Source organism: Clytia hemisphaerica, unplaced genomic scaffold, assembly GCF_902728285.1.
Source record: "Clytia hemisphaerica strain Z4C2 unplaced genomic scaffold, Clytia hemisphaerica genome assembly, whole genome shotgun sequence".
Taxonomy (NCBI): Eukaryota; Metazoa; Cnidaria; class Hydrozoa; order Leptothecata; family Clytiidae; genus Clytia; species Clytia hemisphaerica.
The window spans coordinates 1,357,084-1,383,287 of NW_027103253.1; the positions used below are offsets into that span (position 1 = coordinate 1,357,084).

Consider the following 26,204-nt stretch of genomic DNA (forward strand, 5'->3'; position numbering starts at 1 on the left):
AAAATTAATTAGCGGGCGGGGGGGGGCGGCTATTAGCTACTAGGTACCCGAGAGTAGACGATTTGACGGAATTTGGAAAAATAAATTGGCGGAATTATAAAATCGGGTACCCCCTGAACCTCTCCCCTCATAATATTGCAGCAAAGCAGAGGAGACCCTTAATGAGGCCCCCCCAGTCGACCCTCAATTCACGTATTCACGCACAAAATTTTGCCAATTCACGTATTCACGCGCGAAAAAAACCATTTTCACGTTCACGCGCCAATTTTGCTTTTATATCTTTAATTGAAACGATTGTCACCTTATTGGGCTAAATATTACCTTTTTATGGTTTCCTTTAAGCAGTTTGACCTATTCTGATGCCAATATTTTTCGTTTATATGAAGTTTTCTGCAGTTTTGTGATCTTATTCTCGATAGGGTCGACCTTTTAAGGCATCTTTTACATCTATTTGAGCTTAAATAAAGCAATGTTTAAGGACTGCCACGCCAAAGTCACAAAGAACTACCCTCTTATTTTAGGGTGGGCCTCGCAGACCCTTAAGAATTATTTTTTAATTTCAAATCGAGGTTAGGGCAATCATGGTTTGAGAAGCCGTATACTTCTAGACAAGCTTCGAAGAGGTGAAGCGATAGTACAACCAGAGGAGGCCAATGCCAATGTTTGACCATAGGGGTCATCGAAGGAAATTTATGGAAGACAAAACCGCGAGCGAAGCGAGCGCGAAATTTTCCGACAATTTTCGCTCTTTTATGACTGAAAAACGGCCTTAATACGCTATTGTTAGCCAAGTTTGCCTTGTTTGTTCGCACAATTCTTTTGAAAATTTTGATTTTATTTAGCACTGACTATTTGTTAGCAAAAATCGGTTAAGACGAGCGACGTACCTGCTTTACCCGGTGCGGCGTTTCAAGAGTTTTGCTCAAGAGAAAACTTTTGAGATTTAGAATGTCTAGATTGCTTGAAAACGCATCATGTGCATCTATTATCTATGAGGATTATTTTTTAATTGTTCGATGCTGCATGTATACAAGATGTTTTAGAACTACCTACTTTTGCAAATTATTGAAGGAGCAAAAATCCTCTAAGTTAACGCGGCATCATTTTGTGTATTGTATTGTAGTAGAATATGAGTGACTACGGAGACGGAGACGACCATTATTAAACGCTGACGGAGAAAGTTTTCTCCAGACTTTTTTGGCTAAAAATGCTCTCGATGCACAAAGATTTTCATTGAAAATGAAAAAACACGTCCTCAGAAAAATAACAAAAATATTTCTTTAGATATCTTTGATGATTTTAATGTTATAAAGTTTTGATTATTTTGAATGACTTTACCATACCATGACAATAAGTTACTATGACAATAAGTTAATCCAAGACTATGCGAGCGAAGCGAGCAAAGAAAACTTTACAGATTTATGTCTTAGATTTTTAGAGTTTCCTTGTGTTTTAGACAATGATTTGCTTTTCACGTTCACGCTAAAAATCTCAATTCACGAATTCACAGTGGAAAAATCTTATTTTCACGTTCACGCTGATATCTCAATTCACGTATTCACGCGCTAAAAAAGTCCAATTCACGTATTCACGTCAGAAAAAAGGCTCATTCACGTGTCACGCCAGCCCCTGGGGGAGCCCCCTTAATCGTCCACTACCCCTGCTCATTAAATGCTTATTTATTTATAAGTGAATGACGTTGTCTCTTGTCAAGTCAAATATCTGAAGAATTTTCAATGAATGAAATGCCTAAAAGAATGAAAAGCTGAAGCGCTCGTGATAAGGTTTCCAGCGCAACTTGAAAAAGAGAAATACACGTTTTTTTTAAGAAACACACTTTTAAGAAACATGAGGTTCAGAATGCCTAAAAACTAAGAAACATGCGGAGGCTGAGAATGAGAAAGTAGCATTTTTTAATTCGTTTTTTTTAAGAACCTTCCAGCAACGATGTAAAAATAATAGATAACCAACTACCTCTAGAAGGCAATTCTCCCAAGAGAACAACCATTGTTTTCCTATTGAAATGAGCACTCCTTTAAATAGCTCTGTGTGCAGTGCGTGTTATGCTTTTAGCTAGATTTTGACACACTTTTTGACATCCACTGAATTGATAGAAAATTTGAATTGTTATTTACTGCAAATTTTGGAATTTTTTTCAAAAGATAAAGGTACCAATCTTTAGACAAATTGACTACGGATCGGCCTGATACCACTTAATCTTCATCTGGATAAATAAACGCTCATAAAATGATGTTATCTGAAAAATATATGTGTGATTTGAAGTGCGATATCTCACGAATGAAAAGTGCATGAAGGTTGCCTGATACAAAATAAACAGATGAGTGTTTATAGAACAATAATATCTAATTAAAAAATTCCTTCTGTGAGGCTGCCTATAGGAAAATACACTTTTTCTAACCCAAATTTTGGAAAAATATACATCACGTGATCGATTCTGGCCAATAGAAAGTTGCAAATGAAGCAAGTTTTTATTTAATTGCACTTTTTACGATGCAAAATGTCATTAATATTTTTACAACCGTAACACGGATGTTTTTTGAGAATCAAGGCAAGTTGGTTATCTATTATTTTTACATCGTTGCTTCCAGTCAAAACAAATGTTTTTTTTCTTTGCATGAAAAATAGGCTAATTATGTCAAAAAGTTTAGAAACATGTAAGAAACATTTAAGGCTCAAAAGGCCGATTTCTCAAGAAACATTGAGGCTGCTTGGTGAAACTAGTTTCTTCAAAAAAAAAACGTGTAGAATTTCTATGGCACTAATTGCTCGTGCATGTAGATCAATTTTTGTTTCGTCTGACCATATTTTTTGCTCACCCACTGATGTAAATTGATAAATTCCCAATTTTTTTCTAGAAGGTTCAATAATTGATGCACTGTCGAATTCAGAAATTTTGGTTGAATTAAAAAGAATCATGTGCAAGATTAGATGATTCAGTTCTAAGGCGCAATAAAATTCTTTCAGATCTACGAAACTCGTATAACGATCGATTATATAAAGGGTATACAGGTCCAAATGAAAGATGTACAATAACGTATGATATAAGTTCTCAAATATTTCCTTTCTTTTAGATATATACAATTAAAATATACATATGTTAATAAATCATTTCTCGTTATAAGAAAATCTTACCAAACCTTTGGAATTCAAGTGTATCATAAAAACATTCGGAAAGAGTGGAATCCGATAAAAAGTAAAAGTAAAAGTAACGTAATGAATCCAAAGGCCTAAGACTTTGAAGCCAGTTATTCCCTCCAGAAGTGATGAATCCGTATGGTTTTACGCAAACGCCGGAAAGTAAAATTTGCCCCCTGTGTATCCTAGGCATTATTTACACTACCGATTGACCGATGGACACCAGAGAATATTATCTGGCTCTATCAGTAAGCATTAAGAAATCCGATAATACGCAGGAAACAAGGTCGAACCACTGATCCCGGCCAAGCAAAATATTTTGATCAGAGTTTTTTTTGAAAGTGGTACCCGCATCGAGAGCGCTAGATCTACTTCACTTGTACAGTTGTGGGATGTAGCGCCGTTTGTCGTTAGGCAAGATTTTAACACTGCAATGGCTTCTTTACTGGTACCAATTTAAAAAAAACTTCGATCAAAGATAGCGGATAGAGCGTGGTCCAGGGATATATAAAGGTCAGTGGGTTGAACAACAGGTTATCAATGATGTCAATGTTTGTCATTTTCAGTGCGTCATTAAGTCAGTAAGTCGTTTACTTTTACCAGCAACTTTCTAAAAAGTTCTTTCTTCATTTATTGGAAGAGAAGATACTGGCGATTCGAGCCATCTCCGTTGATTCAATCGGAACATTCTGATCACGCAACATACGATGCATATCATGGGTGGCGGTTGTAGTGGTTTGGGTGGCTCCGCCGGCCGATGAAGCATGCGGTGTAGTGCAAGCGGATGAGTTACGTGATGAATTTCGAGGTGAATTAGGAAAGTTTGCAGCGATACGCAATGTTCTCATAGATTCGGCAAGTTCTTGTGGTCTCATAAAGAAATTGGGCAATGTTACTGGAGTTGGAGTTGACGAGGTTGACGTGGTGATTGAGGTGCTTATTGTTGGCCTGTTTGGTGAGAATATTTATTATTAAGGAAAATAATTTCCGTTATTAAGAAGATAATTTGATGACTTAATTAAGATTAAATTTGACGATTAACAAACTTTTTGATTTTAGCGATAACTAACCATAGTTTGCACCCCCCCCCTTTTTAATAGGGGGGGATGCCAACTTTCTTGAGGGCCTTTGTAGGGGGGGTACCGAGATCTGCCGAAAAAACTAGGGGGGATGGGAATGTAGGGGGGGATCAAATAAAAAAGGGGGGGTTTGGAAATTTTGTGATTAGATTTTAAAATGATCAAGATTAATGAAAAACGCTAGTTATATTCTGTCATTGTTTGCTCGTGACTATAATACTTCATACTCTTTCTTGTTGATAATTTTGCTGGTAGGTGGGAAAGCAAGTTTCCTTCGAAACGGATTTTCTTTAAAAAAAAAGGGGGGGATAAGATTTCATTACAAAAGGGGGGGGATGAAATAAACCTAGGGGGGTTCATACCCCTCTGCAAACTATGCTAACTTTAGCGAATGGCTGGGTAAATTATTGCTCTTTCGCCTAAATGAAGCGTTTATGCAAAAAAATTTAGGTTTATTTCGCAAATTCGCCAAAATTAGTGCTCGCTTATCGCCAAACTAGGTTCACGCAAGCGGATTTGGGCAGAATTAACAGGTCCACATTTGAAAAGATACGGTTCTGGTTTAGATGTATTTTGATTAATTTCTGGATTAATGATAGCCTTTCCATTCACATCTCTTGGAGTGATTCCTTGGATATCTTCTTTGGAAGGTTCACCAGAGCTGACATTCACCACTTGGTCAAAGAAACTATCACCAATGCTACCTTCGAAAAATACAGGTTTGTCAGAATCTGGTTGCTTAAAAGCCATAGCTGTTCCTCTTGGTGAGCTGAATACTGGAGAAGAAATAATTTGGTCTTCATTGTTCCCGTCAGAGTCGTCAAAATCGGAATCATTTTGAACAATCGTTTTCAAATGCTTGTATTTGCGTTCGAATTCTTTTAAATGTTCTAATAAGTCATCTGTACTGTCATTAAGACTTTCTGGTACGGATTGTTGTTCAGTGATGGTACATGAACTATCTTGACTACTAATTATAGATTCGGCTTCTTGTATTGATGGTTCGTTACTATGGTTGCGAGTGAAAACGAGGCTGTTGTTATCACGTTCTGGATATTCGAAATGGGTTTTTGTTTCTTGTGTATCTGAAATATCTGGTGAATGAGAATTTTGGTTTTGATCGTTTTCTGGTTGATCTATTTGTTGCTGTACTTGATGATTGGGAGACGTTCGGCAAGTGTTTATGGACGATGAAGTTGCCGAATCGACATTCTGCTCTTGAAGAGAAAAAGATACAGATTCCCTTTCGTTCGTGGTCAGTTGGACATTTTCTTGTTGGGGGTTGTGTAAGATTGAAGTTGGATTTTGTTCTGCAACATTATTTTGAGTTCGATTCTTAATATTCAAAGTCATTTGTTCAAGGTCATTCAAATTTTGTCTCAATTGTTCAAACAATGAACAACTCGATGTCCCATCATTTTCTACAACACTTAATTGAGGTGATTTTGGAAACATGATAAGATCTAAGTTACAAGGTTCAACGATGTCATATTTCTTGAAATATTTGTTGGATTTGGATGGCGAGAGAGGTGTTGATGGGATAATGGCAACTTTAAGTTGACCACAACATTGGTTGTTGAAATTGTGTATGTTATACCAGCCATTGATCGATTTCATGCCTATGAATGTTAGAATAGTACGCATACACTCACTTAGAAAAAGTGTAAAAAATGCTCCGCGAAAACAAAATGATCAATTAAAGTCTTAAAGGCACGTGAAACAAAAATGCTTTAACATAGTAGATAGATAATGTGTTTAGGGGATTATTGTTTTTAGGAAAACAAGAAGCTTTACCATGAAACAGTGATGTAGTATCAATTTTAGCAATTCCAATTTGAATATCTTTCACTGTATCGACCATCGTCCCTACGCATCGCCAAACTGTGAACTTAATCAGTTTTCCCTTGATCTTGTCAAAGTCCAATCTTAATTCTTGCCTAAAATTCCATTTCGGTTTGACTGTCGTTGAAGCTAATAACGTCATCAATTGATTGTTGTCTGGCAACTGACACGTGACGTAGGTTGAAGGATAACAATGTTCATCACCTGATAGATAGGTTGGTAAATGAAGAGCTTCTTCAATTTGGACAGATACTTGCACACCTTTGTTGTTAGCTGATAGATCTGCCATTGAAGGAGTTTGAATGTTTTGTTCATTTACTTTCGTTTTACAAATATTGTTCAAAAGGCTCTCCTCGTCTTTGCTTGTTTCAAGAGTTGTGTCTTCTTCGTCGCTGTGTTTGTTTCGAGTATTTTGAGCACCGCGGTGGAGTGTCTTCCAATCTGATTCTGTGTCTTGGTTGAAGAGAATACATATCCGTGCAGATGCGTTACATATGCAAGACGAGTCGCTCTTGAAAAGTGGTGAGACGTCACTATATAGGAAGAAAATCTTTTGTTAACGTGATAATAAGAGATCATCATGCATTTATTTTTTACTAAAATTTCTCAAAATTCATTTTTTCCTATGACTAAAATCTAACACAAAGTAACTTAAGTAGAGAGTCTATCACCATGCTTCCCTAACAACCTTCCTTGAAGTGCTGCGGTGCAAGTCTGTGATCAAAACACTCACACTACCAATCGGCAGAATGTTGGGGAGGCACAGTGCAGCTTTATCCAGATGGTGCATAAACCTATACCGAGTTCGTCGTTTTACATCTCACTTTACGTCAATCGATAATTCGATCACCAGTCGGTTTTAGAGAGGGCTCTATCAAATGTAAATTTTGAGAGGTAAAAGCAATAGCAATTCCTATACCTTATAGTGTGTGGTTCAAACGGCGAATGAGAAAACTCTTCCAAACTGACGAATAACGATCCCACAATTTTATCATTGACATCAAGTTTATTTGACCTCTCTTTTCTTCTTGATGACGTCATCCAAAATTGAACTTCTAAAAGCTCTTCGTGTAAATACCTGGAAAGTTGAAAAAGAAATCATTTTTGAAATCATTACAGAAATCAAACGTGAAAGCCAACCGTTAGTTTCTTGAGCCTATAAAACATTTGCTAGACTACGCAACGGACTTAACTCGCGGGAAAGCATTTCAACGGAATTGTATTCCACAATTTTTTCAAGGGATTTCTCGGAAAGATTAAATGGAGTTTCAGTGTTTTAGGTGCGAATACTTTTCAAACGCAAATTGTTAAAAATGATAATAGGTTTTCTTTACAACAAGTGATACTTTTATGGACCTACCTGGTTATGCATTTAACACATATATAATTGATATCTACATAAGCGTAACCATTAAACAATCATTCAGAACACAAATAGTGACGATCTATTAAAATTAGTTGTTTGTTTCTTATAAAAAACACTTTTAGAAACCAAAATTTCATGCTCTTGAAATATTCTTTCATATTCAAGAGTTCGAGAGCAAAAAAACATATCTCATAAAAAAATTCAGTAATTTTAAGAACATTGATGTATGCTTATTAATAGTGATTCTTATAGATAAACATGCGTTTTTTGAGTCAACAAATCTTTTTTGCAAAAATCTGTTTGAACCATCTACTACCTATGATGGTACCTTACTTTCCTGCAAAAAATCAGAAAAAATTAATGATCCAATTTTTCACAAAGTTCAAAAAACACATTTTTTAGCCGTTTTTTGGCCCAAATTTGCCCAAAAATTATTTTCCAAAAATCGGGCTCCGTCACATTCGAGGGTTTATAGTTATGCATCTTTGTGCAAAAAATCGTAAAGAATGAAAGAGCCAATCTCGAGAAAAGCTAATACCTAAGTAATTGATAATGTGCTTATAATAAAATATCGAATTTGGCCAGTTTTTCTATAAAAACACGCCAAGCAACCAAAATTTCATGTCGAAACACATATTCTTTAAAAGTAAGCCCTCCTGAGAAAAAAAACATCTATCTCATAAAAAAATTGAGTTATTTGACTAAGAACATCGATGTATGCTTATTAATAGTGATTCTTATAGATAAACATGCGTTTTTTGAGCCAACAAAATTTTTTTGCAAAAATCTGCTTAAGCCAATTTTTACCTACGATGGTACCCTACTTTCACGCAAAAAATCAGAAAAAATTAATGATCCAATTTTTCACAAAGTCCAAAAAACCCGTTTTTTAGCCGTTTTTTGGCCCAAATTTGCCCAAAAAATTTTTTTTTTGAAAATCGGGCTCCGTCACATTCGAGGGTTTATAGTTATGCATCTTTGTGCAAAAAATCAGAAAAAACTAACGAGCCAATCATGAGGAAAGCTAATAACTAACGAACGAACGGACGAACGGACGAACGGACAAAGGTTAATTTATAGGACCTCCACCGGGGTAGGTCCAAAAAGATAATTGTGATGATCGAAAATTTTTAAAACACAGTCCTAAACTGTAAACTACACTAATACAGTCAACTTTCACTAATTCAAACTTCAATATTTTCGACTAAAACATTAGTCCCCTCAGTTTGGTTACTGGTATAAAATACTTTCCTTAATTTGAATCCTTCTCTAATTCGAAGAAAATTATTAGCCCTTATTGATCGAATTGGAGAGAGTCGCATGTAACCCCCAAAAAAAGATATACAATATGAAGATCAGGTTTTCAAGGTTTTCAAGGTCCCTGAAAGTGTTGATACAGATGACTCTCTCTAATTCGATTTTCAAGTGACGAAGATTCTTCTTCAAATTAGAGAAAGCTGAAGGGACCGACAATTTAGTTCGAATTACAGAAACATTCGAATGACAGGAAGATTAGAATTACAGAGGTTCAAATAAGGCGAAAGTTGATTATATACCGGGTGCACCAAAAAAAAGTATACAACTTTGTTGAGATATTGTTAGCTTCAGGATTTAAATTTTTTGTTCATTCTTTTTTTATCGCACAGAGGATGCTGTAACTTGAATTTTGAGCTATTATACATTAGGTTTGAAATTGTAATTCGAAAATTATTTTAAAAAAAACTGACTTTTTTTTAATGTCGAAATTTCAAAAAATCATCAAAAACAGCGAGCAAACTTTTCTTTTGGCACTTACTTTCTCTACACATAAAAATACCAAAAATGCAACTGTGTTCATCAAAACTCGTTACGGAATTTAAGAATATGGTAAAACAAGCTTCCCATGTGGAAAAATATTTTTGGTAAAGCTGAAAATTTTTTAGAGAGGTGTGGTGTGCTACGTGAGAAAATTTTTGAAAAAATAAATCACCATTCCTCAACTTTTTCCTCAAAGAACTTGGGTCTGCATTGAGTTTGCTGGTGTTGGAAATATTCATGACGTGTAAATACACGTTTTTTTTATAAGAACAAACTATATAAGAACATAAGGCTTTGAGGCCCAAAAATTTAAGAACATTCTAAGAACATACTAAGGCTTTGGAGACTTAAAAACATGCAATTTCTTAAGAAATCAAAATGCTCAAAAAATGCTGAAAATAAGAACATTTTAAGAACATTTTTAGGCTTCAAATCCAAAAAACTAAGAACATCCGAAGGCTTCGAAAATTTTTGACGTTCTTATAAAAAAAAATGTGTTAGATGGACAAACCACTGGCAAAATATAAAATAGGAGAAAAAAGAATCAAAAAGACAATGAAATTGTGTTTTGTCGTTTTGTCTTATTTATAGCGTGATTGCTGTTTTTAATGATTTTTTGAAATTTCGACATGGAAAAAAAGTCAGTTTTTTGGAAATAACTTTCAAACTACTTTTTCAAATTTAATGTATAATAGCTCAAAATTCAAGTTAGAGCATCCTCTATACAATAAAAAAAGAATGAACAAAAAATATAAATCCTGAAGCTCACAATATCTCGACAAACCTGTATACTTTTTTTTGGTGCACCCGGTACTTTTTTCTTTCAAATCAAAATCAAATCAATGTTCCAGAAAAGATGCCCAAGTTCCCAAGCGTTGGTAAAGTGCATCTTCCAGCTTTATTTAATAAAAAAAGTTTATAAATGATGTAAGGCTAACTTCTCGAAACAGGGTTTGCTAAGATTTCTTACCAGGCAAAAGATGTGGTTGGTTCAACAACAAACTGAAACGATTCTTCTAATTTCGATTTCCATTCTTCTTCTTCTTCTTCACTTTCTTTCAAATGAGAACTATTTGTAATCACTGGTGCTGAAAAATATTGATTACATACCGTACTTACCATTAATAATCCAAAAGTCTGTTCAAATCAAATTAATTCGATTGGTTAAATCTCTAAATTATGGCGTAATTGAACCAAATCAACCAATCAGTGGCATAGAAAGTAGAAATTTTGTGAACGTACTCTTAGGTTCCAAATAAACGGCCCCCCCCCCGCTTGCTAATTTTTCGAAAATTTTCCAACCCCCCCGGACCTTATTAGGACCCCCCGTTTATTAATCTCTAAGAATATTTTCAGCTGTCAAAGAGAAGGCCCCTTATTTTGCTCTAAATAGCCTGATTTTAGCCTATTTTTACCTTATTTTTGGGTTTCAGAAGTACAATTTCCACCCCCCCCGGCAATTAGGTCCCCCCCGTTTATTAAAATCTAGAAAATTTTCCAACCCCCCCGTTTATTCGAACCCCCCCCCGTTTATTTGGAACCTAAAAGTACAGAAAGATATAAGGGCTGAGTCAAGAGAAGTGTGTAGTGAAAATAAAAGGATATGAAATTCACACTCACACCAACCACGTTCACAATAACGTTTCAAAAAAAAAGAAGCAATCCTATTGTCTTAGGACAGCACTTTCAAAAAAATATAACAGAGCCTTAATGTGATATAGTCTTATGCAGTCATTCACAATAAGCAATAGTGACTCAACTATATCCGATCTCTTTCACACTGAGCAGTGTATGAAGAAAAATATCGCACCATACCTTGGTCGTAGAGTTTATATCGAGCATAAATCTTCAATCCGTTTCCTCTCTTCAGATCTTTAAAACAAGGGAAACATTCCTCCACAACATCATTCGTCAACCATATCCGATCAATAACGACATTTACACGACACTTCATCGATGACGTCAGTCGTGACGTTTGTTGAGGCGACAACCAAGCTTCGGAATTTAACTCGACATCGTTACGAGGCTTCCATCCGACACGACGAGCTATATTGATGATGTTACGACGGTCGTCATTATTAGAAAATTGAATTTGAATTTCGATACCGGCAGATAATGTAAGATGATGGTGGCGTTTCTTGAGAGTATTGCTCAGTGCAAACCATTGCCTTATACCTGTGGTAAAATAAAGAAGTTGATTTTGCAAGCGAAGTCTTTTTTAACAGACGAACTTGCAGAAAACTGCAAAAAATTCGGTAAATGTAAATCCCGATAACTGAATGATTATTGTGTTAAAACAACGGCAGTATTTTTTCGAGTTTAATTCTACAAAAGGTATCAGAGAAATAAATAAATGTTTACCGTTATTTTTCGACAACAATCCTTGCAATGGTATTTGACCAGACGCTAAAAGAACTTCACCTTTTTCAACGACATCACAATGACTGAAGATAAAAAAAAAATATTACATTATGCGTAAATTAGTTCACAATTATCATATCGTTATTTTCTAAGGCAGTGTGTACCAAAATATTCATCAATGCAACTTACTCCGTCACATTTTTATGAGAAGAACCAATTGAATCTAGAACAAGCTAGATGCAGAATGGACCTACCTGATGATGAGAGTTACACAGAAATAAAGAGAAAAAAATTAAAAATCAGTCAGAAAATATAGCGTTTTGCGAAAATGCATTAAATTTCATCATCGATTGTAAGCAGAAAAAACTAATGAGCCAATCCCGAGAAAAGATGGTAACAGACGAACGGACGAACATCGGTCAATTTAAAGAACCTCCGAGGTAGGTCCAAAAATATAGTAATATAGTATTTAGAAATAGCTTTGAAGGAATTTAAAACTTACTAAGCCTCGCAGACCAAATATCCGTCATCCAAAATTTCTGCTAGACTAGTGACCAATCCTCCTTTATTCTGCACGATTGGTATAGGAAACTCCACGTGGTGCGAAAAGACTGGGCACGAAGAGTTGATCACGTGATTAGTTTGACGGAGTGTGGGATCTTTCATCGATGAAATGTAGAAACGAACGAACGGATTTGCTTTTTGACCAGGACGCAAGAAAGCATCAACACATCCCTTAATCAAATAAGGAAAACATATTTATGTTTGTGCTACCTTGAGGGGAATAATTTTGGCTGTTACTACAAAATAAAATCTACCTTAAAACTAAGATAGAATCTTCTACGTAGGATTCGAAGCTATTTATTTCCTTCCTTAGTTGTGTACCCCACTTTGTTTCCGCACGAGCTTGATTAACAATATCATTTCCCTTTGGATTTTAGAAAATGTATGACTTTGAAAACAAAAAATGGCACTAGATTCAATCGGACGTACGAAATGCAAAACCTTTTACGATATCACTTTCTCTTGAAAGGGTCGCTACTACTCTTCAGCTTCATTTTAATATGTTACATTTCGCAAAAAAAATATTCGTGAATTAGTTGGCAAAAAGATTATTTCCCTTTAAAGGCCGGTCTCCACTTGCGCGCGCTCTGATCGCACTTTTCCGAACAATGCTTCCGAGCTATTGGTCAAAAGAAAAATGAAGCAATTCCATTGGCGCGATCTGACGTAACGGTTGAAAAAAGTTGAAATGTGTTTTTCGAACGCACGCTACATTTTTACTACGTAATCTTTTTTCCAACCAAAAAGGATTGAAGCCAAACGGTGCGACTGCAGCGCGCGTAAGTGGAGATCGGCTTTAAGATGGATAAACATTAGTTTTGAAGCTCTTGAAAAACCAAAATTCTTAAAATTTAAAATTTTGAATTGTCAATTTACTCAACTTGATAGCAATTTTCATTAATATCGACGATATGTTGAATAATATAAGGAGGAGACGATCACCTTGAGGCTGCACATGCGCAGTATCGAGATCGATAAACCGACCATTTCACCATTACCGTTTCGAGTTCGACTGGAGGACGAAGTGAAGCATGGCTGTTTTTTGTACGACACAAACAGATTCAGTGATCCACGTGATGGAGTATCTTCTTGCTGACTTGCATCCAGTGAAATGAGGGGTAAAGAGAACGATTGGCTAGATACACTTTCTTCCACGTGCATCGTCATCAGAGCATACAATTTGACGATCGGTAATGTACACTGAAATATTGAAAGCGATAGTTCTTTAAAAGGAATTATTACTAGGTCATACATTGGATATATTTTCTGATTTAACCCAAATAGCCAAAAACATTAGTCTTAAAAACTATAGTTTTGGTTCCACGATATAATAATTTTACCGGGGATACTACCCCTGCCGAGAGTTAGCTACAAAAATGGACCTTACAGGGGATACACTTTTTGAAATATTTCTGCCTAAGTACCCAATGGATAAATGGATTAAAAATGCGTTCTTTCTGTTTCTTGACTGACTGCCTATTTTTACCTTTCCGATAAGTTGCTCTCGAATGTTTGGATAATAATGCCTCTTCCACAATTCGAATTCAATTTCATTGATGGCGTTCTTTTTGTTACTGCATTGTTGGAATATATTGTTTATCTTTTCGTTGTTGGACAGTGTAAACACATGCTTGTTATTGTGATTGAATATAATGTTGGGTACACACAGCGTGGTTTTCGATTTAAAACAATCGTAAGTGTAATCTAAAAAATAAAACCAGGTTTCACGGCATAAAATTCTGCAATACCAATTAGTGTAGTGCTATTATCCACAGACAAATATTTACAATGGACTTTTTTATAAATTACATCACGAACAACGCTTACATTGTTCTCAAAATAGTGCTGGTGAGTGATTCCCGGAGGAGTTCATAAGAAGCTTAATCTATTTATAAAAACAGCACCACTTGAATACACAAGGGATATAATTGCCTTTGTAACGAGGCACTAGTTGCACTTAAAATAATTCATGAAAAGGTCTATTGTCCATCCTTTTGAAATAATTTCGAAAAAAAGTTGTTTCTTAAGAGATAACATTGCCACTTCCAATAAAAAAAGGTACTTCAGAAGAGGGAACCCATCAGAACCCATTCAAATTAAAGGAATCACAAAAAATTGCTCTTTACCTTGACCCACGTGTTGCGTTGGGAAATGATACTGCACATAGCAATCTGACTCTCCCCATACCTCTTGTTGAGATTCACCGTTTTCGAAGACATTCTTCACACTTTCGATAGTAATTTCGAGATCATGTTCAACTAAGAAAAACGTGGAGATAAAATATTTATGTATCCTAAGTAAGGACTATTTCCTGCTATTTCCATTATTAAAGAATCTTCAATATTTTCAATAATTTTCTACCTCTGCAACAAGAATTGACTTGACTTAAACAGTGAGGAAATACACTGATACCTTTTTGAGACGATGTATCTTCCATTGCAACTCTAAAATTTAAAAAAGAGATTTGAAAAGAACTATCATTCAATAAACCAAAACAAACCGAGTCGCTTTAAATCGAACCTCTATAACTCGAATGTCTCCTTTACTCGAACAAGTTTTATGGTCCCTCCACCTAACAATGCCTTATAAACCTTACTCCATAACAGAATTGCCATAACTCGAACAAATTTGTGTTCCCCATGCGCGTTCGAGTAACGGAGACTCCACTATACAGTTAACTCTCGCTAATTCGAATCCGAGCGGGGAATATTATTTGTTCGAATTACAGAGAGATTCGAATTATGGAAAGTATTTTAGGATTTGTCCTTGACGGGGACTGGAAAACAGTTCGAATTATAAAAGATTCGGATAATTGAAGTTCGAATAAGTGAGTGTCCACTGATCCATTCTACAAATAGACAAACGGAAACATCATTGATAAAGATTGAATCTCACTCATGGCGATGTTGTTCATTCCTCGGATAGGATGAATGGATCCTTGGACATGATTGGTCACCTTTCATTGCAAGGAAACGAATGATCTGAAACCAAAAAGATAAATTAAGAACCAGTGATTTTTGGCTCCACCTACACTTGCTTAGGATGTTCTTTTACACTTAGTTTTTTTTTACTTGAAAGACTTGAAATCGAAAATCAATCCGAAATTCCCGAAATTTCAGAAAAAGATTGTTCTCAATCTTCTTAGCTTTCGGCCTCACGTTCGTATAAAATATTTCTCATATGTGAAAATTGATTGTTGATCGTTATCTTAAGGCAATAAGAAAAGCTCGAGATGTTGAGATTGTGTAAGTTCAATGATGACGAAAGTCTGAAACTACAATACCTGGTCATTGCTACCGATAGCATGAATAACTTTCAAATGACCACGTGGTTGTGATGTGATGACGTCATGAATGGATATCCAATCATCGATCGATACTACAGGGTACTGTTCGTAAAAAAAAACCATTGAAAAGATACTGGTGGTGGTCCGAGTTAAGAGGTTTAACCTTTTAAGGGGACTAATTTTGACGAATATTGACGAGTTTTGTCAAAGGTCAACAAAATTAGTTCTAGCAAGAAGGAAGTTGTATTTACCTGAGAATTGAGGAGTTTTTCTTTGAAAGTTCCATTTTGGAATGACAGGTGATATTGGTGAAGTGAGATCTTTGCCATACCAATCAACTAAAACGAGCAAGGTAGAAGATACTTGAGATCAGAATGATTTGAAAAAAGTCATATAAAACGAAATCAATAATCGATTCGGAATAATAAATTGAGCACCGAACGCAATTGTTCTGTAAGATTTATTTGGTCCAACTCGACCCGTCATAATTGACATGCTTGGATTTCGTTAGATTCATATAGAGATGACAATAGGAAGCAATCCTTTTGACCATAGTCGTTCATAATAATAACCATTTTACAGGAATGGTGCCAAAAAGGATAAGGTTTAAATTAAATTATGCAGAATTTTGAAACACTAATAAACTATCTAGATTATCAGGCTTTACACCTTTTAGTTTACTACCTTAACTATTAATTTGTTTAGAATTCAGCTGTTCCAGGCTTACGTACATCCTTAAATTGTTTGTGAACTTGCGCGCGATGCGAACGCACCTTTTGTCTTCAATCCTTTTATGTCATTAAAAGGTAGCACGCGCTCGAAAAAAAAAGTTAAATACACTTTTTTCAACCGTTACGTCAGATCACACCGATGGAATTGTTTCCTTTTTCTCGAAAAAGTGCGATCGCAGTGTGCACAAGTGGAGACCAGCCTTAATTCTTTTTATATTTTTTTGCGTTGAATTACGACTAAGGACTGGGTACGTTGAAGACTCTTGGTCTAGACTGAAGTGCGTTGGTGTAAAACAAATAATCCCCTGATTCATTAACGAGGTAAGAAGACCTACATGTGAAAAATCGCAAGCGGAAATAATGAATTAACAAGAACGGGAAAGCGTAATGTTTTCATATAAATAAAATCCAAAGAACAGAGTCTTCAAATTTTGAAATTAGAAAAAATTTGTTGGTTGAAAAGAAATGTAAAGTTAACATGTTCCTGTGATAGAAAAAGGGAAAGTAAAGTGTAGATTGGAGTTAAATAAAAAGTAAAGAAAGTGCGACGAGAAGAACTAATAAAAGTTGACCGAAAATTGTTGAAAAATGGGTTGAACATCAAGAAAGAGCAAAATGAACAGAGCAAATATGTTTGTTAAACGATAGCCATCTTTAGACAAATAAATTGAACTTACAGGTTAAGAAAAGTCAAGGTTGCGAACCTTTTAGTTACGCAAGAGATCGGACAGAGTAGAAAAGATACGTGGGAGCTTGGGAGTGGGAGCTTGGAAGTGGAAGTTTCTTCGTGTGAAAAAGTATTTTTTTTCATTCAAGGCTCGTCAAAAGATTTAAAGGTATGCCGAACTTACGAAAATAATTGAATCCAAAAAAATGATTATTTTCTTCTTTTTTTCAGTTCTTTATTACCGAATCACAAAAAGATGGATAGGCATTATTGGCAGTTCAAATTAACATGCTTGGTCCTTCTCAACACAGCAAGTTTATCACTTTCAGTACTGGCCACATATTTCTACATCATCACAAGAGAATATAAGAAGACTTCAAATATGGCTTCAATGAATCTTCTCGTTGTTTGTTTATTACAATCCGTCACAGCGATACCGTTATACACTGTCCGCCTAGTTGGCACGTACGATGGAGTTCGCGATGCATTTTTGTTCGCTTACTTTTTAACACAAAACGCAATAACGTTCAGCTTGTTGATCATGTCAATTGATAGAGTGATCAGCCTTTGGCGACCTTTACTCTATCCGGTCATCATGAACAAAAAGAATACCATACGATCAATAATCGTCTGTTGGATTGTGTGCATCGTTTACGATTCCATTCCTTTCTATACTGGTCACATATATCATGTTTGGCATTACGAGACTACACCTTCTTGGAGTATCATCTATCACTTTGTCACCAATATTTTAACTTTTTTCGTTCTCTTGGCTTGCTGGATTTACATCATCCACATAGCTATTTACCATCACCAGAAATTAAAAACACCATCCAATGAGAAAGCAACCTTGATCAAACTCAAAGCAACTAAAATGACGATCGTTATACTAGCAAGTTACATGATTGTTTACGGTCCAGCTTGTTTTTATTACAGTTTGAAAGCGATCTGCTTAACCACCTGTTTCCCACCCAACTACCACGACAGTCACATAGATTTACAGCTTAGGTTCTGGTTCAAATATGCGACCCTTTCGTTTGCACCGATATGTCCTATTATTATATGCTGGAGACGTAAATTCAAGACATTTCTTATAAAGAAGTTTTCGGTATTGGATCCAGAGAAAGGGAAAGGACAGACGTTACCGCAATACGCAAGAAATACGATAAGTATTGAAAAACAACAGCAGACTGGTGATACAAAGAGGAAGTAGAAATGTTCACAAATAATCTTGAAATTTCTGTAGGTGCTCAAGTATGTGTTTTTATACTTGCGAAGAAGTCGTTAAAAGTAAAGATACTCGGGAGTTCTTGATCTCTCTAGCCAGTCATTGTTGCATTAGTGTTAAGAACTACTTAGACTAAACAAAATATTGACGAACATTATTAGACAAAATTGGCTTGCGAACCGTAATGTACGAAGTAAACAACAGGTATTCTATTATAAAAAGGTGTTTTTTTTTTTTGTAGAGAATTCCCCTCTATTGTTGGAATATTGCAAATCGAGCTGACAACATATTGTTGTGGACACATCAATCAACAAGCTTTTCGCTCTTCATTTATTTTGTTTTTCTCGCTTTTCTCTTCCAATATTTTTTCTTTTACTTTTTGTTGAAATCTACATCAAAACATTCGAAAAAAGAATCGAATGGTCATTAAAAAGATCAAAACATTCTTTTCATAAACTCTTTTGATAAGTTGTTGTGTATTGGAAGCGAAAAGAAAACATTTCTAATCATAAAATTGTACAAAATTTTTGAACGCGGTCTTGTATTTTGTACGGTACAATATGAAATACAGCATTTATATACGCGTTTTTAGCCAATCAGATTGCTCATATTTTTCATGTCGATGATAAATTGTCAATATAATGCCTGACAATATATTGCGTAGTGTACGTAGCCATTTAGAAGAAATCATCATCAATATATACCTTATCCTTGTTAGCAGTGGTTGATTTTGACCACACTTCGATGACCATCAAATTATTTTTCATCTTCTTCATGCAATCTTCGTCAAATTGTACAGCAAGAATCTAATATAATAAAAAAATCAATGAAAAGTTGCATTAAATGCATTATGCATTCGAAATTTTGCTCAAATTTTCAAATTAAACCCGTAAATATTGGGCTTTTTGACTTTTTTGTTTTAATGTTTGGATGTTTCTATTTAGTTTCCTAAAATTGTATGTCGCAAAACTAAGCAAATAAAAAAAGAATTATGAAAAAAGCACTTTCGGTTCTTGAGTTATTTTGATTTGAAATTTCTTTATAAACAATATAATTACATGGAAACGAGGCCGGGATGTATGTTTTAATTTTTATAAGGGATTTCAAAAACATTCATAAAAATTGATAGGAAAAAGCTTTTGAGCTCAAATTTTCAGCATGCACTTGTCTTTATAGGAGGAATACAAATATATAGTTTTCAATATGGTTTGAAGACCTTCGAAAAATACCAAACAATTCGGGAAAGATGTATTTATTCCCAGTCACTGTAATAATACAGTTCTCTCAACAAAAACTTAAAATATTATAAAAACAGATAATAACCTGTTGATATTGAAAGAAAGGGTCCGATGAATTCCAACAGATTTTGGTTTGCCCTTTTTCTTTATTCCAAAATGCACGTGAAACACAATATAAATGAGGCGGTGTCAGGTCTTTAGATGTGATACCTCGACCCTCTGTGATCACCAGAAGGCTATCCAGCAAAAGCGTCTCCTGATGTTTTGATTGTCTATCAGTTGGTTGTTTTTCTTGATAATACTGTTGTTGTCCATTGATGATCAAAGCATCTAGTGGCTGTTGTGTAGTGATGCGTTTAGGAGCTTTCGTTGTGATGATGGTTCCTGGTTTGAGTTTTGGTTGTTGTTGTTTATTAATACTGTTCGTTGAAGTATTCACTACCTGTTTATGCATACGAATCGGAATGGATGATTCCATTGGCTTGTTCATCGTTTTGGTAAGTTTCGATTTACCTCCATTTTGATCAAAGAGTAACTCAATATCCACCTAGATGAAATATAATTAATGTTTGTTTTCATATAAAATACCAGAGTTTTAGGATCGACTCTGGACCACCAATAATGGGCTCCAAACAAACAATTTATTTCCAAGAGCCATATAGATGGCTCAAAGACTGACGTTACACCATTAATTTCTCAATGTAGACCAATGTAAAATCAAAGAGTCAAGTCAAATTATAAAGAAAGACAAAATTGATTCTCACCGAAAGTATTCCAAGTTTTTCTCGCTTCCCATCCACACTGAGAACATCACAATTCAAGTTCAGTCCCAAATTATTCGACTTTAACAAATCACGCAGCTTCCATGATCCTTCTGCGAAAAGAATTTGCTTCTGATTTCGATTGAACTTGACATATAGCTTGACACAAACTGTTTCATTCCACCAATAAGTCACCATTTCTTCGTTAAAAGTTAGAGGAAATATTGAAATCCTCTCAAATACGATCGATTGCCGACTATCCACACTTTTAGACACGTTACAAATAGTTTCAGCGGCTATAGAAACTTGATCATCTGTGGTTGCAACTGGGAATTTGTACTCGATGAAATATACAGTGCCGAGTGGTTGGTCTTCATTCGTAAGACACAGATTCCGAATGGTTACTTTAGCAGATTTCACACGACCGAGGATTGTCAATGTTTCAACAGTAATGGCATCAGGTAAAAGCTTCTTGAAATCATAATCACTTCCAGTGTTTTCATTGTGTTCAATTTTTGTGGATACTAGATCAACATTTTCAAAGGAATCAATATCAGACAAAACTGTATCGTCAACAACATCATCTTTTTTATTAACACGTTCTTTCTTTTCAGAGTTTCTTGTTTCGATAGTTCTCCTGTGCTCAACATCGTTGTGGTCAATGCTATCACCGGGAAACACTATCGAGCTTTCATCAGCCAATTTATCACCATGTAGTTTTGTGGTATAAAACAAATCTGAAAGCAATGACGAATCATGCAAAGGATCACTCAATTCACTTATGTTAGTAGCTTCTTCATCAGAAGAAACATCAAATCTTTTCAAAATACGTTGATAATCTTCAGTTTTATCTTCACTGATCAGTAGATCGACAGTTCGTTCTTCTATGTCTATGTTGGTAAACGGTTTCGGTTGTTTATGGGAAGGGAGGATGTCCTTCAAATTGGAAATGATAGAGTCTTCTACTTCATCTTCATGATTTGTACTGTTTTGTGACTTGCTTGATGATTGACTACTATGAGAACAGAGAACGCAAACATTATTTGACTCCACAAAAAATACTTTGAAAGTTGATATCTTGGTACAAACCCATGTCAGTTACGATTCTAAGTTTTGTATATTACAATATATTATCCCTATTACTAGGTTGAACATGGTTGAACAGAGAAGAAGAGATGTGAAGGAAAAAACCTGAATTGTCCCTATTTTCTTATTAATATATGTCTTTAAATTCCTGGAATTCAAATGGCAGTAGTGCCCATCAAAGACTTAATATTGAATGTAAAATAACATCACTCTTTCGAAAAGTTCAAAGCAAACCCATTTACTTCAAAAATTTACCTAGATTTTTCTTTAATTTGAGATTGGACCATGTCATCTCTAAGCTTTTCACCTTTCTCCAAAAGCAAAGACAAAATGTTACTTCCACCAGAGCTTTTGGATAGGGCAGCTCCTTGATAACTCCCTACAATATGATCATTTAATGATTCTCTGGCAACTTGGATGGAGTTTTTCTCTCGGTTTGGTGCTTCTTGTTGGTCATCGCTATGTAGATCTGGCAGATCAGATGAATAAATAAATGAAAAGAGACCACACATTGCACCAGTTAAGATGGTAAAACTTTAAATACTAAAAAATAATGTCAATTGGATTTCATACCCCTAGTGTTGTTCTTACACTTGTAGTAATTTTTACAAAATAGGCTTAGACCTGAATATTCTGAAATGAGTTATAAGATTATACCTTCTTTTGGTTGAGGCGATTCTAAATAGTGATCATTCTTTTCGATTATTTTATGTTCCTTTGATACAGTCATCGTTGGTGGGAGAGGTTCCATTCCTATGTATAGAAATGAAGGCTTTATAATTATTAGTCTGTCCTATTGAAGTAAATGACTTTAAAAGAAGCAAAACAGAAAAGGTGACAACAAAAAATACACATGTCATAATGTATTACAAGTTATATCACTTCTTACCATCAATAGAGGTTGTGTTCCTTTTTGTGGATACTTTTCCACTCTCCTCACTTCTGTTGAACTTTGCACCAGGACCAATGACAAAGCTGATATCCTCTTTTTCATGATGGTCATTCTTCTCAACAAATGGTTCCTCATATAATATCTTCTCTGGGGACTGACTTGAGTAGTGCACATGCTAAAAAGAAAATATAAAAATTTTGTCAAAAAGCTGGAGTCACTTCATTGATGCCAACTTTGTATCAAAGTCACCTCCACCTTGGACACCCCGAAAAAAAGTTTACACTATTGGATTGGTACCTTCTTCTTTTTGTCTTCAGCAGAAGATTTCTTTTTCGCTAATTTTGATGTGGATTTCCTTTTTGTTTTGGAGAATTCTTTGTCTGTCGTTGGAACTATTGATGATGTCACATTGTACGTATCTGGTAGAAAGATAGTAAACGTGAGAAGTTACAGACACAGAGTTTCAAACAATAACGACAGTATTCAGAACCGTGAAATGTGTATGAAATATGAAATGTTGATATAGAAATTCCAGGAATATTTGATATCTAATTTTACATACCTGATACTGTTTTGAAAGCGACAGTCACACTTAATTGACCAACTTGTTTTGATTTGAAAGGAGCGATAGTGCAAATGACTGGATAAGACCTGTGCAAGGATAGGTGCAAAATAAAATGTCAAAAAATCTTAATGTCTTTCATAGAAGTACTTTGGTGGTCAATTGACAAGTCACCGTTGACAAATCAAAAGGTCAAATGTCAAAATTATTACCTGAGAAAAATAAGAATTTTTCAGTTTGTCTGAGCATAAATTTTGAGATTGACCCTGTTTCATGTCCTCACTATGGGCCAATCTCAAATTTAAGGCTAAGTAGACAGAAAAACTCTTAGCTTTCTCAGACACTAATTTTGTGATTGACCCTTTTGGTTTGTCAACAGCGAAGTACAAAGTTGTCTATAAATAATGCATCGTTTTTGTTATAGAAATCTGTCAAACAAAATGAAAGCTAATACCCAAAAGAGGATGAAACATTTCCCAAAGTAGAGCAAGAGGTTTCGACCAATTAGAAAATATACCCTGAAACAGGTTTGCTTGTGGTAAGTTTTCCGATATCTTTTATATCAAGTTTTGCAAATTTAGTCTTATGATGTCCATATATCACATCCATATGCAACATACCCATGTCTAAGATTTTAATAAACATATAATGATTTTTAAATTAACGAGTTTCAAAAGAAATGCATGGTTTCTATAATCCTTAAAACAAAAAAAAGCATCATAGAGTAAAGTTTTAGTACAAAAATCAACATTAAAATAGTTCTTGTGCTAAGAATTAAGAGTCAGAAAGAACGCTTACTAACCTTGTACATAGGAATTGAACTGCCTTGGTCCACATCTTATTGGGAAATGGATTTCAGATACTTTTTCAGTTACTGCAGCATAATTTGGATCTGAGTCAACCTGTGGCCTAAATATAACAGAAAATATTTCATGTATATATATTGAACCTTTTAATTTATATTAGGTATTTTTGAACCTTGATTTTATTTTTTCATAATTTGCTAATTTCTGATAAAAGAAGTATATTAACTGATATTTCTGGTTTATAAAGCATCACAACTCTAAGTCGAAAAACTGAGGTTATTGAAATGAAACAAAAACACTCCACCTACCTTAAAAGATTTCCTTCGGCTTTATCTCCCCACCAATGAAGTTGTATTTGAACATCTTTTGGAGGTTGCGGTATACTCCAAGCAAGTGAGGCTACTTTGATGGATAAGAAACATCTTAGTTGACCTTCAACTTGTGGAGGTAGGCTTGAACCAACAACTATTGAAGAGCTCATACCATGGTGTTCATTTTTCCTTTTTTTTTAATTCTGACAACTTTTTTCAGAAACCTTTAAGAGAAAAAAAATTAGGAAAGAAAGGCTCTTTTTTCAAAATACATATTTTGACCTATGTCTAAAATTTGAGTAATTTGGTTAGGAGCATTGATCTAAGCTTATAAATAGTGATTCTTATGGATAAAGATTCAATTTTTGAGGCAAAAAAATCTTTTGTTAAAATCGACTTCAGTCCAAAGTCCAAAAAACTCTTTTTTAGCCGTTTTATTGGTTGGAATTTGCCCCAAAATATATTTTTTCTTAAAACTGTCACATTTAGGGCACCTTTGTGCAAAAAATCATAAAGAATGAGCTCCAGAAAAGCTAATAACTAAGTAATTAGTAATGTGCTTATAAAAAAATATAGAATTTGGCCCATATTTCTATGAAAACAGGTTAGCAACCAACATTTCATGTCTAAACACAAATATTATTCAGCCTTCATGAGCAAAAAAAACATCTAACCATACTTTCCTGCATAGCAAAATATCAGAAAAAATTAATGAACCAATTTTTCACAAACATTTCAAAAAACCTTTTTTAGTCGTTTTTTGGCTGGAATTTGACCAAAAATTGAAACTTCAGAAAGTTGCATATTTCTAGTGAGTAAATGATTTTGTAAATGTCAAAATTGATGATGATAAATTTTTTTCGATCAGCCAGCGAAAGTGCTTGTAGGTATTTGGGGTTCTAGTCTTGTGAGTCTATGCAAGATTGCAGCAGCGTTTGGATAAACAAGACAAAAATTAAAAAAAAGCTGGTGTTTTCAGAAAGTGGATTTTACGGTAAACTTCCAGCCAATTCGATTGACTTCCAAATTTGTTATACTCACCAACTTTGCCAAATCCACAATTTAAATGTCAAAAGATCACAGTTTTGTGGCAAATTTGTACATTGCTATGTCGCCATTATGATTTCCATTTTGTGATGCTTTGTCAGCAGTTTTCTGTCAGCGTTTGTAGAGCGTGAAGTGTTTATACGTGCAGGCAATTTCTTTAACCAATCAAACTGCCGATTGGCATTGTTTTGCTTTAGCATTGGAAGGTCTTCTATTTTTCAAAATCTTTGGCAAAAGTGGCAAAATTGGAGCGAAAAGAACACAGGTCTCGTTGGAACTGTGTTTTGTATGAAGGTAAGTTCCAAAAATGCCAAGAATGCCAGATTCACCACCATCTTTTTTATTTGGCATTTATGGCACTCAAATTTTGCCAAATTTGCCAAATTTTCGTCAATTGAATTGGCTGTTTAAATCCAATTCCATCCGCCTTACTTCTTAATTATACCAGCTAGAAATACTTTCAATCTTAATAGTAAAAGTTATTTATTGGGAATAGATGTTTTGGTGTAACGTGACAGTCTTTTGAACAGTAGTTTTGAATAACTAATTACAGTATTCCACATACATTACTTTCCCTCAGCCAATAAAAACATGATAAATTATTTTGTCTCTAGGTATCGGCTGCGGAGTAATTAGTTATTCAAAAGACCGTTGCGTTTCCCAAAACAACTATATACCGTCAACTGCTCAAGTGAGTTACGGCATGTCCAAAGAAAAAGTGAACCAGTTCCACTCACTTTCAAAATGTCAAACATAGCTGGAAAGAAGCGCCTTGTGATGTAGTTCAACGTGATAGGTGTTAGAAAAAGTTAACTTGAGGCTAAAAGAAGTTATAGCCCAAAAACCTGTATTACGACGTCATAAACATTACATAACATTACGTCATAAAACTAAAAATTTGAATATCTCGTGAACTAATAGTCTTACAAACGTCAAATTTTGACCACCAATAGATATTGATGTAAGAAAATTTCTGATTTAAAAATCTTTTGAAAAAAATGATGACGTCATTTTTTATAGCCAAAAATCGAAAATTGCTTAAAAATGCTGACGTCATCATTTTTCAGGAGATTTTGAAAATTTTACTTCTAGAGAATTACGATATATTTGTTCTGTCAAAATTTCATATTGATATCATTAATAGTTTATGAGTTATTTAAATTTTAAGTTTCGTGACGTAATGTACTTATGACGTCATAATATAGGTTTTTGGGCTATAACTTCTTATAGCCTCAAGTTAAATTTTTCTAACACTCATCACGTTGATCTACATCATATGGCGCTTCTTTCCAGCTATGTTTGAAAATTTGAAAGTGAGTGGAACTGGTTCACTTTTACCTTGGACATGCCGTAACTCACTTGAGTGCTCTAACTTGCAACTTGGGACGATTGGTCGAAACATGGGAATGTTGATATCTGGCCTG

The 26,204-nt window shown here is 34.8% G+C and overlaps 1 protein-coding gene across 2 annotated transcripts; it reads right to left on the reverse strand.

Annotated features, from left to right (window-relative positions):
* Window positions 1–3,686: 3,686 nt before the first annotated feature.
* Window positions 3,687–23,957, reverse strand: LOC136798443 (C2 domain-containing protein 3-like). 2 transcript variants are annotated; one of them, XM_067055062.1, is made up of 26 exons: window positions 23,731–23,957; window positions 23,419–23,525; window positions 23,134–23,242; window positions 22,617–22,705; window positions 22,352–22,473; window positions 22,052–22,229; window positions 21,820–21,915; window positions 21,418–21,631; window positions 20,080–21,088; window positions 19,401–19,862; window positions 18,782–18,883; window positions 15,703–15,789; window positions 15,449–15,553; window positions 15,061–15,146; window positions 14,578–14,609; window positions 14,292–14,423; window positions 13,652–13,869; window positions 13,108–13,365; window positions 12,104–12,336; window positions 11,602–11,684; window positions 11,056–11,415; window positions 10,211–10,328; window positions 6,997–7,155; window positions 6,030–6,610; window positions 4,789–5,854; window positions 3,687–4,104 (listed from the first exon to the last, which is right to left on the reverse strand). In XM_067055062.1, the coding sequence occupies exons 1-26, from the start codon at window positions 23,901–23,903 to the stop codon at window positions 3,783–3,785; spliced, it is 6,501 nt and encodes a 2,166-aa protein (XP_066911163.1). In that variant the 5' UTR covers window positions 23,904–23,957; the 3' UTR covers window positions 3,687–3,782. The 2 variants fall into 2 exon arrangements, with proteins under 2 accessions (XP_066911163.1, XP_066911157.1); XM_067055056.1 differs by having other exon boundaries at window positions 20,080–21,091.
* Between the last annotated feature and the right edge of the window lie 2,247 nt (window positions 23,958–26,204).

Excerpts from the sequence above, each read along its gene's own strand:
- LOC136798443 (XM_067055056.1), bottom strand. The coding sequence starts at position 23,903 with ATGAGCTCTTCAATAGTTGTTGGTTCAAGCCTACCTCCACAAGTTGAA. Across the intron at positions 22,474-22,616 it reads CGCTTTCAAAACAGTATCAG|ATACGTACAATGTGACATCA; the intron begins GTATGTAAAATT and ends TCTTTCTACCAG. Across the intron at positions 21,916-22,051 it reads GAACACAACCTCTATTGATG|GAATGGAACCTCTCCCACCA; the intron begins GTAAGAAGTGAT and ends TTCTATACATAG.